Source organism: Balaenoptera musculus, chromosome 4 (assembly GCF_009873245.2).
Source record: "Balaenoptera musculus isolate JJ_BM4_2016_0621 chromosome 4, mBalMus1.pri.v3, whole genome shotgun sequence".
NCBI lineage: Eukaryota > Metazoa > Chordata > Mammalia > Artiodactyla > Balaenopteridae > Balaenoptera > Balaenoptera musculus.
The window spans coordinates 71,594,455-71,609,911 of NC_045788.1; the positions used below are offsets into that span (position 1 = coordinate 71,594,455).

General features: G+C 34.5%; 1 protein-coding gene across 5 annotated transcripts in view; it reads right to left on the reverse strand.

Moving 5' to 3' along the window:
* Positions 1–15,457, reverse strand: part of ACAP2 (ArfGAP with coiled-coil, ankyrin repeat and PH domains 2) — a 148,090-nt gene that overhangs the window by 50,547 nt on the left and 82,086 nt on the right. For all 5 annotated transcript variants that reach the window (XR_005019673.1, XM_036850171.1, XM_036850173.1 and 2 more), the window contains exons 5-7: positions 13,350–13,408; positions 5,359–5,542; positions 1,434–1,478 (exon numbers count right to left, since the gene is read on the reverse strand). Coding sequence is in view for 4 of the 5 variants with exons in the window: in XM_036850171.1 (XP_036706066.1) it covers positions 1,434–1,478; positions 5,359–5,542; positions 13,350–13,408 (288 nt within the window). In the remaining variant the exon portion in view is untranslated. The remainder of the gene's footprint in view (positions 1–1,433; positions 1,479–5,358; positions 5,543–13,349; positions 13,409–15,457) is intronic.

The following is a 15,457-nucleotide window of genomic DNA, read 5'->3' on the forward strand; positions in this document are numbered from 1 at the left end:
TTACTTAAAATCCATTAACGGGAAAGTTAATTTATGGTATATTCAAGGTCAGCAAACTGACCTACAAACTATATCCAGCCCTACCACCTGTTTTTGGATGGCCTACGGGCTAACACTGGTTTTTGCATTTTTAAATGGTTAAAGAAAATGAAAAGAAGACATGAAATTCATGACACGTAAAAATTATATAAAATTCAAATTTCCATGTTGATAAAAAACGTTTTATTAGAACAGTCATGCCATTCATTTACATATTGTCTATGACTGCTTTCCTATTACAATAGCACAGCTGAGTAGTTGCAACACAGACCATATGGCCTCCAAAACCTAGTATATTTACTACCCGGCCCTTCAAAAAAAATGTTTGCTCACCCCTACTGTATTCATATGGTAGAATTCTACCTGGCCACAAAAGTCATCATTAAATAAAAAAATATTTAATGACACATGATGATTTTGGAGTGTATTAGTGAAAAAAGAAAATTATAGAACAGTATGTAGGAATGATTCCTATTTTGTTTTTAAAAATTAAATGGAATTTTAAGAGGTGTATATACATGTTCACGTACACACACAAACAGGCGCGTGCACACAAACAGAGAAAAATGACAAAGATTACACCAAGATATTAATAGTGGTTCTCTCTTGGTAGTAGCATTTATAAGTATTTTTAATCTTCCTTCATATATTTTATTTTCCAATTTTCGACAATTAACATACATTACTCTCAATCTGGAAAAGGTGGTGGAGGTAAACAGGAAGTATAATGTACTCATCTGATAAGAAATAACATAAATATTAACAGAGAATTTAGGAAAAACCTAGGTGTGGACAAGGATCAAAAGCAATTTCTGTAGATCCTTTGAGAAAAAAAAAACACAAAAAAACTTCAGTGAACAAAATCAGAGAGGAGAAATTATTTCTAAGGTTCTCAAAATATAAAAGAGTGTAATGTATATATGACTATCATCCTCTGCCCACCTCCTTGTTAGCTTTAAGACGAAAAATGGGCAAATAAAAAATCACTGTTGCCATGCCATCCTTCAAATTTCATCTCGTTTGTTTTCTACCTGCACTCCAAAAAGCTGATACACCATCAACAGTCCAAAGGGAAAAATTCTGTAAAATGACACTATGTATGCCCTCAATCTCAAATTATTTAACTGTCTGCTTTAAGGAGATTACAGTGTAATAATAGATGAGACACATATAAATAACTACAACATAAAGGAGACCAAAAAAAGTGGTTAAGTGACATACAAGAAGTACAAAAACATCATTAAGAAGATTAATTATGAACCTGGAATAAATAAATAAGTCAATAAATAAATACACATATACACACACATATATGGTGCTATTTTAAACACTTAAATGCATACATTTAACTTCATATTAAAATATTTAGAACATCATTTCAATAAATATCTTACTGATTTCAGGATTTCTGATCTCCGTTTTGATTGAAGGACATTAATCTGAGGGAAAATGCACTTGGTTAATCACCTATGCATTCTTTTAAAAACTAATCCAGAATGCAATATTGTAAAATTTGCTTATTCTAATGGTTTAATACTTTTCCAGAAAAGTAAATGAAAACAAAGTTTAAGTTTTTCACCTTTTGACCTGCTTTTTGCAAAAACAGTTAAGACAAACATACCAATGAAACTCTCATCCATTTTTTCAACTTAAAGAAAAACTGGCCATGTTCAAACCATAAAATTGTACTGTACTGATAAAACTATCACCTTGATAAACTTCTGAATTTCTTAGAATTCCGTCTTCTCTCCACCCTCCTTATCTAGTTGCTCTTTCAACATACATCCTTAATACAAATTCTAATCATTTTTACCACTACCACAACCACCACCATATCTTTTCCTGACTGCTACAATAGTCTATGAACTAGTCTCTGTTTCCACTCTTGACTCTTGACACTTCATTCTCCACACAGCAACCAGAGTGATCTTTTCAAACAATAAATAAGATCATGTACGTCTGTATTAAAACTTTCCAACTCCCTACTGCAGCCTACAAGGCCCTTTGTGAAGAGGCTCCTGCTACCTCTCCCACCTAATTTTCTATTACAGTACTTTCCCCTTTTCTGTGGTCCAACCACAACCCAAGAGTACTCCCACCTCAATGCCTTTGTACTATTTGTTCTGTCCTCGTGTCATGATTTTCTGCCCAGATGGGCACAAGGCTCTTATCCATCAGGTCCCAGCTTAAATAGTATCTCCTCACAAAGGTCTAAAGTAGGCCTTTAAGCAGTCCTTAGTACACCAACCCTATTTATTTTCTTTATAGTATTCATAACTACCTCATATTTTATTTACTTATTTCTTTTCCCCAGCTAAAACATAAGCTCCATGAGATCAAGGTTGTGCCTTACTCCCAGTTGTATTCTCCAAGTTGTATATATTAAGCACTCAGAAATATTTGTTGAACAAATTAATAGACCTTAAATAAATATTTTAATTAGACTAAACTATTGAAAGATCAGTAATTATAAAAGTTGCCTTTTGTGGTATCTCTCCCAACTCTAGAAATTCACAACAAACACTTTATTTTTGTCTGTTATTATATATCAGCTTAATGAAATAAAACGTTTACACAAGAAAAGAATCATTCACTCTTTGCTAAAATTTCCAAAAGGTTACAGAATATCTTTTTAATATGTCCTTCACACTGAATATTCCGCCTGTTGTTTAATAAGATAATTTTAAAGCACTGATCAGAAAACAAAAACAGACCAATAGGGAATTCCCTGGTGGTGCAGTGGTTAAGAATCTGCCTGCCAATGCAGGGGACACGGGTTCGAGCCCTGCTCTGGGAAGATCCCACATGCCGCGGAGCAACTAAGCCCGTGTGCCACAACTACTGAGCCTGTGTTCTAGGGACCGCGAGACACAACTACTGAGCCTGCATGCCACAACTACTGAAGCCCACGTGCCTAGAGTCTGTGCTCTGCAACAAGAGAAGCTACCACAATGAGAAGCCCGTGCACCGCAATGAAGAGTAGCCCCTGCTTGACGCAACTAGAGAAAGCCGGTGCGCTGCTACGAAGACCCAAGCAGCCAAAAATAAATAAATAAATAAGTAAAAACAGACCAAGAAAAATCTAATAACTTTGTTTACCTAAGCACTAGTTTCTTCTGCATGTCTGTTTCAAGGTCTATTCAGTTTTGAGAACTAAAATATTAACTTTCAAATGCTCTAAGTAAAAGCTTAGCAAAATGTTAAAAATGCCTCTGACAATGAAAAACAGCATACATTTGAAAAAACAAAAGTATATTCAAATATTTAGAGAAACTAAAGCATGACAAACTCTATAAATCTGAATATTTATTACTTACTATTCTCTAAAACAGACACTTTGGCCATATAATAAAATAACACAACAGTTCTCATTAGAAAAATCAAACAAATAGTTTTAAGAGAGGTGAGGTCCTAACTTAAAACTACTGGATGGACATCAAAGGAAATGGACAGTTTATACTGTGTAAATTTGAAAATAATGAATATTTTAGCTAACTTCCCCCCTTCCCAAATAAAATTTAAAATTAAGCTGTTCATTCTTTCAAAAAACATTACCTATCTATTTTCTAACCACTGGACTAGAGGGAAGGGATATAATCTAGGAGTAGGAAAGACATATAAATAAATAATTTCAATAAATGAGATAAGTGCTCTAACAGCAATGTGTATGACAATAATATGGCAGCACAGAGGAAACAGAGACAACAATGATTCATTTTGCCTGGAAAAGCTTGAGTAATTCTGACCACAGAACAGAGAATGAATTGCTAATGGGCAGGTTAAAAGCAACAAAGAAAGATCAATTTTTATGAGAACATCTTAATACTCTAGACAAGAAGCAGTAAGAACTAGTGTTGGGGCTGCAGCAGAGTGAGAACGAACAGGTTTAAGAGGTACATAGAACTTTTCAAGGCAATTTTGACTGCTAGATATAGTAGCTGAGAATGAGGAGAATATCTGATATGATTCTCCAATTCTGATTTCTATGATTAAGAGGGTGACACTACTCAGTATGGTAACGGCAATACGAAGTCATTTGAGAAGAAGAAAGATTTTAGTTTTAGACACAAAAGGAATGAGGTACTGCTGAGAAAAATAATTTGTCACCTATATATGGTGATAATTCAAGCAAAGGGCATGATTAAACTGTAAGGGATTATCATAAAGTCAGAAAACAGGAAGACCAAAGATGGAACCCTAAAAGAGAGATTGAAAAGGTGGACAAAGGAGAGAAACCCAAGGTGGAAACTGAAAAGAAACATAAATTAAGATGATGACCTGCAAGTGGTTTAAGATACATCAAGATAAAAGTATGTTTCAAGAAAGAGAGTGTGGTCTACTATTTCAGTGAAACACCATAGTCAAGTTGGTTAAAAAGTACAATATATCTAATGAATAAGACCTTAACATGAGCCATTTCAGTAGAATGGGGTAGGCAGACTCAGTACTCATACTACTGCAGGAAGTGGTATAAATGTGAGGTAGATAAGAGGAGATAGGAAATACAGACTACTCCATGCTAGAAGCCTTTCATTAATAGCTGGAGTGTACTTCATTTTTTTTAATTTAACTTCCCACTTACTGAACAGGAACTTAATAGAAAAAAATCTTAAAAGTCATTTTCTACTGTTTTCGCAAAGTTACCTGAATAGTTTTTAATCACTAATTTGCAATATGTTTACTTAAGTATTTTTTAAAGAAATAATCTGTGACCACTGTTAAGTAAACAATCTATGGGGAACTCCCCTGTCCCAGATCACCTCGCAACTTACCAAATATTGATCTCTACTTTTAAAAAGCAGCACCTAATGCAAATATGAGAACATTATTTCCAGAAATATTCTTCATTTGGCAATATGGTGAGCCTTTGTACCTCTAAGAATCTACTCTAAACAAATTATCAGAAATGTGGCAGAAGATTTGTATACAAAGATCTTATTATCATTTACAATTATTGAAAATTATACTTCCACTATTGCCAGCAAAAACTGGCAACACTATATCTGATAACTGGATATTAATTAAATTGATACAGTATCTCCATAGAATAAAATATAGCAATTAATAACGCTTTTCATGACATTTTGAAAGGGGGAAGTATACTGTTAAGTGAACAGGGGAAGAAATCAGAACTAAAGGTATACACATGCACACACATATAGTGCATACACAAACACCCAGACACCTGGAAATTTTTCACAAAAAATCATGGTTTAATTTTAAACTACAGAAATAGTATTATTTATTTCCTTGAGTGCAATCACTCAAAAGTAACAACACGTTTAATAAGCATTTTTTGAAAACATATAATAAACATACCTGAAGTACGTAATCTAGGGCTATGTGTCGAAAACATTTTCTTGTTGCTGTCAGAATGTTTGTGGCTTCTTCAACTTCATGCTGTTTGTTTCTCTGTACTTGAGCATTTTTTACTAATGCGTTTTCTTTTTCTTCACTGACTTTTTCAAACTGCTTCTTGGCATCTTTGAATTTTCTAAGATCTCTAAAAAAATTAAAACAGTGAAACTTTCATAAAACTATCTGGATCAAAAATTTTACCAAAATAACATTTAGAATTTAATTCTTATGTTCCTCTACTTATTTATTTATTTGCAAATGACACTCAATAGCTCTTCTAACTAACATATATATTAGTTTATGAGTACATACTATTCCTGATATAGTCAGCTAGCATTTCCTTACTTAAATCTATACAATTTAATGTGAAAATAAATTATCAAATTAACATTACAGAAACATAAAAGGCAAAGTTAATTTTTCTAAAGACAAATTCTGGGACATGTACTAATATTTAACCAAATAATTTTTATTTTATGTTTTTTACATTTATTTTTATTTTCTTTAACTGATGTATGGTTGATGTAAAATATTATATGTTACAGGTGTATAATATAGTTATATACTTTTTTTTTTTTTTTTTTTTGGTCAATCCCAAACTCCCTAACTATCCCTCCCCCACCCTTCCCTCCTGATAACCATAAGTTTGTTCTCTGAGTCTGTGAGTCTGTAAAGTTGTTGTTGTTTTTTAATATTTATTTATTTATTTTGGCTGCGCCGGGTCTTAGTTATGACACATGGGGTCTTCATTGCAGCCTGCAGACTCTTACTTGCGGCATGCAAACTCTTAGTTGTGGCATGCATGTGGGATTTAGTTCCCCAACCAGGGACTGAACCCAGGCTCCCTGCATTGGGAGCATGGAGTCTTACCCACTGGACCACCAGGTAAGTCCATCTTGCCTTTCTTTTTTTTTTTCCTGTTTTTGTGTGTGTGTGTGTTTCTTTGTGTATTTTTGTCTGTTTGGTTTTGCTTTTACCATTTGTCTTGGGGGTTTTGTTTGTTCGTTTTCTTTTTTTTTTTTTTTCTTTCGCGTGGTGCGGCTTGCAGGGTCTTGGTTCTCCGGCCAGGGGTCAGGCCTGAGCTTCTGAGGTGGGAGAGCCAAGTCCAGGACGCTGCACTGCCAGATAACTCCCGGCCCCAGGGAATATTAATAGGTGAGAGCTCTCCTAGATGTCTCCATCTCAACACCAAGACCCGGCTCCACCCAAGGGCCAGCAAGCTCCAGTGCTGGATGCCTCACACCAAACAACTAGCAAGACAGGAACACAACCCCACCCATTAGCAGACAGGCTGCCTAAAGTCATACGAAGCTCACAGACACTCCAAAACACACCACCTGACACAGCCCTGCCAATCAGAGGGACAAGATACAGCTCCAGCCACCAGAACACAGGCACCAGTCCCCCACACCAAAAAGCCTACACAAGCCACTGGACCAACCTCACCCACTGGGGGCAGACACCAGAAGCAAGAGGAACTACAACCCTGCCGCCTGTGGAAAGGAGACCCCAAACACAGTAAGTAAAACAAAATGAGAAGACAGAGAAATATGTTGCAGATGAAGGAGCAAGGTAAAAACCCACAAGACCAAACAAATGAAGAGGAAATAGGCAATCTACCTGAAAAAGAATTCAGAGTACTGATAGTAAAGATGATCCAAAATATTGGAAATAGAATGGAGAAAATACAAGAAACATTTAACAAGGACCTAGAAGAACTAAAGAACAGTGATGAACAAGACAATAACTGAAATTAAAAATACTCTAGAAGGAATCAATAGCAGAATAACTGAGGCAGAAGAACGGATAAGTAAGCTGGAAGACAGAATGGTGGAAATAACTGCCGCGGAGCAGAATAAAGAAAAAAGAATGAAAAGAATTAAGGACAGTCTCAGAGACCTCTGGGACAACGTTAAACACACCTACATTCAAATTATAGAGGTCCCAGAGGAAGAAGAGAAAGAGAAAGGGTCTGAGAAAATATCTGAAGAGACTATAGTTGAAAACATCCCTAACATGGGAAAGGAAATAGTCAATCAAGTCCAGGAAGCGCAGAGAGTCCCATACGGTATAAACCCAAGGAAAAACACACCAAGACATATTAATCACACTAAGAAAAATTAAATACAAAGAAAAAATATTAAGCAGCAAGGAGAAAGCAAAAAATAACATACAAGGGAATCCCCATAAGGTTATCAGCTGATTTTTCAACAGAAATTATGCAGGCCACACTGGAGTGGCAGGATATATTTAAAGTGATGAAAGGGAAAAACCTACAACCAAGATTAATCTACCCAGCAAGGATCTCACTCAGATTCAACAGAGAAATCAAAAGCTTTACAGACAAGCAAAAGCTAAGAGACTTCAGAACGACCAAACCAACTCTACAACAAATGTTAAGGGAACTCCTCTAAGCCGGAAACACAAGAGCAGAAAAAGACCTAGAAAAACAACCCAAAACAATTAAGAAAAAGGTAACAGAACTTACATATCGATAATTACCTTACATGTGAATGGATTAAATGCTCCAACCAAAAGACACAAGCTCGCTGAATGGATACAAAAACAAGACCCATATATATGCTGTCTACAAGAGACCCACTTCAGACCTAGGGACACATACAGACTGAAAGTGAGGGGATGGAAAAAGATATTCCATGCAAATGGAAATCAAAATATTTTGATTTCCATTTGCATGGAATACTCATATCAGATGAGATAGACTTATTCATATCAGATATGATAGACTTTAAAATACAGACTGTTACAAGAGACAAGGAAGAACACTACATAATGATAAAGGGATCAATCCAAGAAGAAGATATAACAATTACAAATATACATGCACCCAACATAGGAGCACCTCAATACATAAGGCAAATGTTAACAGCCATAAAAGAGGAAATTGATGGTAACACAATAATAATGGGGGACTTTAACACTTCATTTACACCAACAGACAGATTATCCAGAAAATTAACATGGAAACACAAGCTTTAAACAAGATCGATTTAATTGATATTTATAGGACATTCCATCCAAAAGCAGCAGAATACACTTTCTTCTCAAGTGTACACGGAACAGTCTCCAGGATAGATCACATATTGGGTAACAAATCAAGCCTCAGTAAATTTAAGAAAATTGAAATCGTATCAAGCATCTTTTCCGACCACAACGCTAAGAGACTAGAAATCAATTACAGGAAAAAAACTGTAAAAAAACACAAACACAGAGAGGCTAAACAATATGCTACTAAATAACCAAGAGATCACTGAAGAAATCAAAGAGGAAATCAAAAAATACCTAGAGACAAATGACAACGAAAGTGCAACCCAAAACCTACGGTATGCAGCAAAAGCAATTCTAAGAGGGAAGTTTACAGCAATACAATCCTACCTCAAGAAACATGAAAAATCTCAAATAAACTATCTAACCTTACACCTAAATGGACTAGAGAAAGAAGAACAAAACAAAACAAAAAACAAAGCAAAAAAAACCAACGTTAATAGAAGGAAAGAAATCATAAAGATCAGAGCAGAAATAAATGAAACAGAAACAAAGAAAACAATAGCAAAGATCAATAAAACTAACAGCTGGTTCCTTGAGAAGATAAACAAAATTGATAAACTTTTAGCCAGACTCATCAAAAAAAAAGAGGGAGAAGACTCAAATCAATAAAATTAGAAATGAAAAAGGAGAGGTTACAATGGACATCGAAGAAATACAAATGATCGTAATAGTCTACTTCAAGCAACTATATGCCAATAAAATGGATAACTTGGAAGAAATGGAAAAATTCTTAGAAAGGTATAACCTTCCAAGACTGAACAGGGAAGAAATAGAAAATATAAACAGACCAATCACATGTAATGAAATTGAAACTCTGATTTAAAAGTTCCCAACAAACAGAAGTCCAGGGCCAGACGGCTTCACAGGTGAATTATATCAAACATTTAGAGAACAGCTAACGCCTATCCTTCTCAAACTATTCTAAAAAACTGCAGAGAGAGGAACACTCCGAAGCTCATTCTACAAGTCCACCATCACCCTGATACCAAAACCAGACAAAGATATCACAAAAACAGAGAATTACAGACCAATATCACTGATGAATATAGATGCAAAAATCCTCAACAAAATACTAGCAAACAGAATCCAACAACATATTAAAAGGATCATACACCATGATCAAGTGCGATTTATCCCAGGGATGCAAGGATTCTTCAGTATACGCAAACCAATCAATGTGATACACCATATTAACAAACTGAAGAACAAAAACCATATGATCATCTCAATAGATGCAGAAAAAGCTTTTGACAAAATTCAACACCCATTTATGATAAAAACTCTCCAGAAAGTGGGCATAGAGGGAACCTACCTCAACATAATAAAGGCCATATCTGACAAACCCACAGTAAACATCATTCTCAATGGTGAAAAACTGAAAGCATTTCTTCTAAGATCAGGAAGAAGACAAGGATGTCCACTCTCACAACTATTATTCAACATAGTTTTGGAAGTCCTAGCCACAGCGATCAGAGAAGAAAAAGAAATAAAAGGAATACAAATTGGAAAAGAAGAAGTAAAACTGTCACTTTTCAAATGACAGGATACTATACGTAGAAGATCCTAAAGATGCCACCAGAAAACTACTAGAGCTAATCAATGAATTTGGTAAAGTGGCAGGATACAAAATTTATGCACAGAAATCTCTTGCATTCCTATACACTAACAACGAAAGATCAGAAAGAGCAATTAAGGAAATAATCTCATTCACCATTGCAACAAAAAGAATAAAATACCTAGGAATAAACCTACCTAAGGAGGTAAAAGACCTGTATGCAGAAAAGTACAAGACACTGATGAAAGAAATCAAAGATGACACAAACAGATGGAGAGATATACCATGTCCTTGGATTGGAAGAATCAATACTGTGAAAATGACTATACTACCCAAAGCCATCTACAGATTCAATGCAATTCCTATCAAATTACCAATGGCATTTTTCACAGAACTAGAACAAAAAATTGCACAATTTGTATGGAGACACAAAAGATCTCGAATAGCCAAAGCAATCTTGAGAAAGAAAAATGGAGCTGGAGGAATCAGGCTCCCTAACTTCAGACTATACTACAAAGCTAGAGTAATCAAGAGAGTATGGTACTGGCACAAAAACAGAAATATAGATCAATGGAACAGGACAGAAACCCCAGAGATAAACCCATGCACCTATGGTTACCTAATCTATGACAAAGGAGGCAAGAATATACAGTGGAGAAAAGACAGTCTCTTCAATAAGTGGTGCTGGGAAAACTGGACAGCTACATGTAAAAGAATGAAATTAGAACACTCCCTAACACCATACACAAAAATAAACTCAAAATGGATTAAAGACCTAAATGTAAGACCGGACACTATAAAACTCTTAGAGGAAAACATAGGAAGAACACTTTCTGACATAAATCACAGAAAGACCTTTTTTGACCCACCTCCTTCAGTAATAAAAATAAAACAAAGAAATGGGACCTAATGAAACTTAAAAGCTTTTGCACAGCAAAGGAAACCATAAACAAGACGAAAAGACAACCCACAGAATGAGAGAAAATATTTACAAATGAAGCAACGGACAAGGGATTAATCTCCAAAAAATACAAATAGCTCATGCATCTCAATATCAAAAAAACAAACAACGCAATCAAAAAATGGGCAGAAGACCTAAATAGACATTCCTCCAAAGAAGACATACAGATGGCCAAGAGGCACATGAAAAGATGCTCAATATCACTAATTATTAGAGAAATGCAAATCAAAACTACAATGAGGTATCACTTCACACCAGTCAGAATGGCCATCACCAAAAAATCTACAAACAGTAAATGCTGGAGAGGGTGTGAAGAAAAGGGAACCGTTTTGCAACTGTTGGTGGAAATGTAAATTGATACACCCACTATGGAGAACAGTATGACGGTTCCTTAAAAGACTAAAAACAGAATTAGCATATGACCCAGCAATCCCACTACTGGGCATATACCCAGAGAAAACCATAATTCAAAAAGACAGATGCACCCCAATGTTCACTGCAGCACTATTTACAATAGCCAGGTCATGGAAGCAACCTAAATGTCCACTGACAGATGAATGGATAAAGATGTGGTACATATATACAATGGAAAATTACTCAGCCATAAAAAGGAATGAAATTGGGTCATTTGTAGCGATGTGGATGGACCTAGAGACTGTCATACAGAGTGAAGTAAGTCAGAAAGAGAAAAACAAATATCGTGTATTAACACATATATGCGGAATCTAGAAAAATGGTACAGATGAACCTATCTGCAAGGCAGAAATAGAGACATAGACATAGAGAAAAAACATATGGACACCAAGAGAAAAAACATATGGACACCAAGGTGGGGCAGGGGGGTGTGGGGTGAATTGGGAGATTGGGATTGACATATATACAGTAATATGTATAAAATAGGTAACTAATGAGAACATGCTGTATAGCACAGGGAACTCTACTTAATACTCTGTGGTGACCTAAATGGGAAGGAAATCCAAAAAAGAGGGGATATATGTATACATATAGCTGATTCACTTCGCTATACAGCAGAACTAACACAACATTGTAAAGCAACTATACCCCAATAAATTAGAAAAAAAAAAAAAAAAGAATGACCAAATGATTTTTAAACAGTAGTATATACCATAGGGAGCTTGTTAAAAATGCAAGTTCCAAGGGTCCTCTACCAGAGATTACAATTCTTTGTGTTTTCTGGATAAGCCCTAGAAATCTGAGGGATTTTCTTAAGACACGCCCTTGATTTCACTGTTACAGTGGTCTACAGACCACACTTTAAGAAACAACATTCATTTATTGTTGAAGAAAATTAGAAGGCCAAAGGACATGAATATATTCTTAAAACACACACACATAATGCTTTCTAAAAGAATTATGTACCAGTAAAGAGCAACAGTATCCATTTCAGTAGTCTGAAAATCTGAAACCCTGATTCATTAATGATCTTAGGTAAATATATAACATCCTTTTACTTTTTCTACCAAGGAATTAGGCAAAGTAACTTGAAGACAAATGACTTTAAAATAATAACAATAATAATAACGTGTACCTAGCAAAGACTTCAATAAGAAGCCATAAATTTTCATGTATACACTCTATAAGGACATTCTGAATATTAGTCTATTTTGAAGTGATTTATAAATGATCTGCAAGACATCACCTCCAGAACAACAAATTCTAACCTACTAAAACAGAAGTGCATTATGTTCATGAGATCTGCCACTATTTATAGCTTTTAACATCTGAATACTATATCATAATCAACTTTATCTGTAATTTAATATATTCTCAGTCAGGAATTAAAAGACATAAAGTGAAATTATTAATGTGGAAAAGGAAAACGTTCCTAACTGGGAAGTTCAGATAATTTTTTTATTTCTAGTTTCATTTTATTTCACATATAAAATGTGATGAATGTGACACAAAAGGTTTGCTTTCATTACTTATTATGCACCTTCCTCACTCATTTTCATATATTCTATTATCTTCTCTACAAAGAAAATACCATATTGAGACAACTAGAATAACTGATAGTATTTCAACCACTTTTGGGATCTGCTTTGATTTTTTAAAGATCATTAGGTTATTTATTTACATTAAAAATTTTTTTTTAGTCTGTAACAATTTGAACTATGTATCCTGAACACAAATTTCATAGTATAAATGATTCACTGAAAGGCATGAAATCTGACTCCTTTACAGAGTAATTCAGGAAAAAATGCAATATAAATTTCACAAAGCAAAAAACACACAAAAACTCCCATATTTTCACTAAGTCATGTTTCTAAGTTCTCTCAAAAGATACCAACTCCCAGATGCAATCATTAACTGGTTGCTTTTCTTTTCTTTTCACTGCAACTGACTTACTCTTTGACAAAGTTCTGAAGCTGTGCCTTAATCGATCTCTGAGTTTGGTCAAATAGGATCTAAAAGAAAAGAAGGAACATTAAACAATTAGAAAAGTAAACAAAGAAAATAATTTTCATGTAGTTCTGTAAATATTACATCCTTCCAACAATATTCCAATTCTAATAACACCTACATTTCTTACTGAACATTGCATAAGAAATATTTTAAAAAGAAACAAACTGATTTTCAAGCCAATTTCATCTGTTTAAAAAATAAAATTACTTCTATTTACAGAGGAATGAAATGTGCATTAATATTTAAATACAATCTTCAATCAGTAGAGCAATTTATTTCCTTGATTCTAATTCAGGCTTTGGAAGACAACCTAAAAGAGTAATACAAATTCTACTCTATCCACCACAGAAATTTCTTACTCTAATATATTAAAACAAAACAAATGAAAACAATTCTAGAACTGCCTTATACCTTAGTTAGAGGTTTCTCATCTAGGAAGACCTGTGGATTTAAATGTCTTAAATTCAGAATTCAAGTAAATATTATATAGCCCTTCAGGTTAAATTATTGCTAAGATTAAAGATGAGAATAAAATTTTATTTCTCATGACAATATTTTACGCCACTTAACGGATACCACATATTTAACTCTATGTGTGGTAAATTTCACAGGGCTTGGCATGGGAATTCCAAGTACTTTCATAATTTACAGATACACTTCACTCAGAATTTGAAACACATGTCAGATGAAGAGGCAGAAAAATAAATATTAAAAACAAAAAGAAAACCATATGTCCTTCAACTAACTAAAAGCAGTACCAAAAAAATTCAATCTCTACGGAATCTTACTATTAGCAAAGTCTTACGTCCTTGCCTAAATGCCAAACACACACACACACACACACAAAACCTGGATTGAGTACAGGGTTTCAAAATCTGTCAATTCACTTCCAAAGGAAAAACAGTTTTGTATTATGTTAATCCCAAAGTATTAAACCCAAATTAAGCAGAAGAAAGGAAATAATGAAGATCAGATTGGAAGGCAACTAAATAGAAAACAAAATCAATAGCCAAAACCCAATGAAACCTAAAGATAGTTTTTTAAAAAGATCTAAAATCGATAAACCCACAACCAAAGTGATCAGGAAGAAAGAAGACACAAATTTCATACAATAAAAAGGAGAGAGATGACTTCACCACAGATTCTACAGATATTAAAAAAGGATAATCAGGGGAACAATTTTATGCTGATAAATTCAATAGATGAGATGGGGAAATACTTTGAAGGACAAAAACTAACAAAGCTCAACTGTAGCAACGTTTTCTTAGGGCAGTTTCCCAAGGCAATAGAAATAAAAGCAAAAATAAACAAATGGGATCTAATCAAACTTAGAAGCTTTTGAACAGCAAAGGAAACCATGAACAAAATGAAAAGACAAACTACAGACTGGGAGAAAAAATTTGCAAATGTTGCGACTGACGAGGGCTTAATTTCCAAAATATACAAACAGCTCATACAACTCAACAACAAAAAAACAAACAAACAAATCAAAAAATGGGCAGAAGACCTAAATAGACATTTCTCCAAAGAAAACATACAGATGGCCAATAGGTACATGAAAAGATGCTCAACTTCTCTAATTATTAGATAAATGCAAATCAAAACTACAATGAGGTCTTACTTCACACCAGTCAGAATGGCCATCATTAAAAAGTCTACAAATAATAAATGCTGGAGAGGGTGTAGAGAAAAGGGGACCCTCCTACATTGTTGGTAGGAACGTAAATTGCTGCAGCCACTAGGGAAAACAGTATGGAGGTTCCTTAAAAAACTAAAAATAGAGTTGCCATATGATCCAGCAATCTCCCTCCTGGGCATACTTCCAGAGAAAACTCTAATTTGAAAAGATACATGCACCCCAATGTTCATAGCAGCGCTATCTACAATAGCTAAGACATGGAAGCAACCTAAATGTCCATCGACAGATGAATGGATACGTGGAATACTACTCAGCCATAAGAAGGAATGAAAGAATGCCATTTGCAGCAATATGGGTGGACTTAGAGATTATCATACTAAGTGAAGTCAGCCAGAGAAAGACAAATATTATA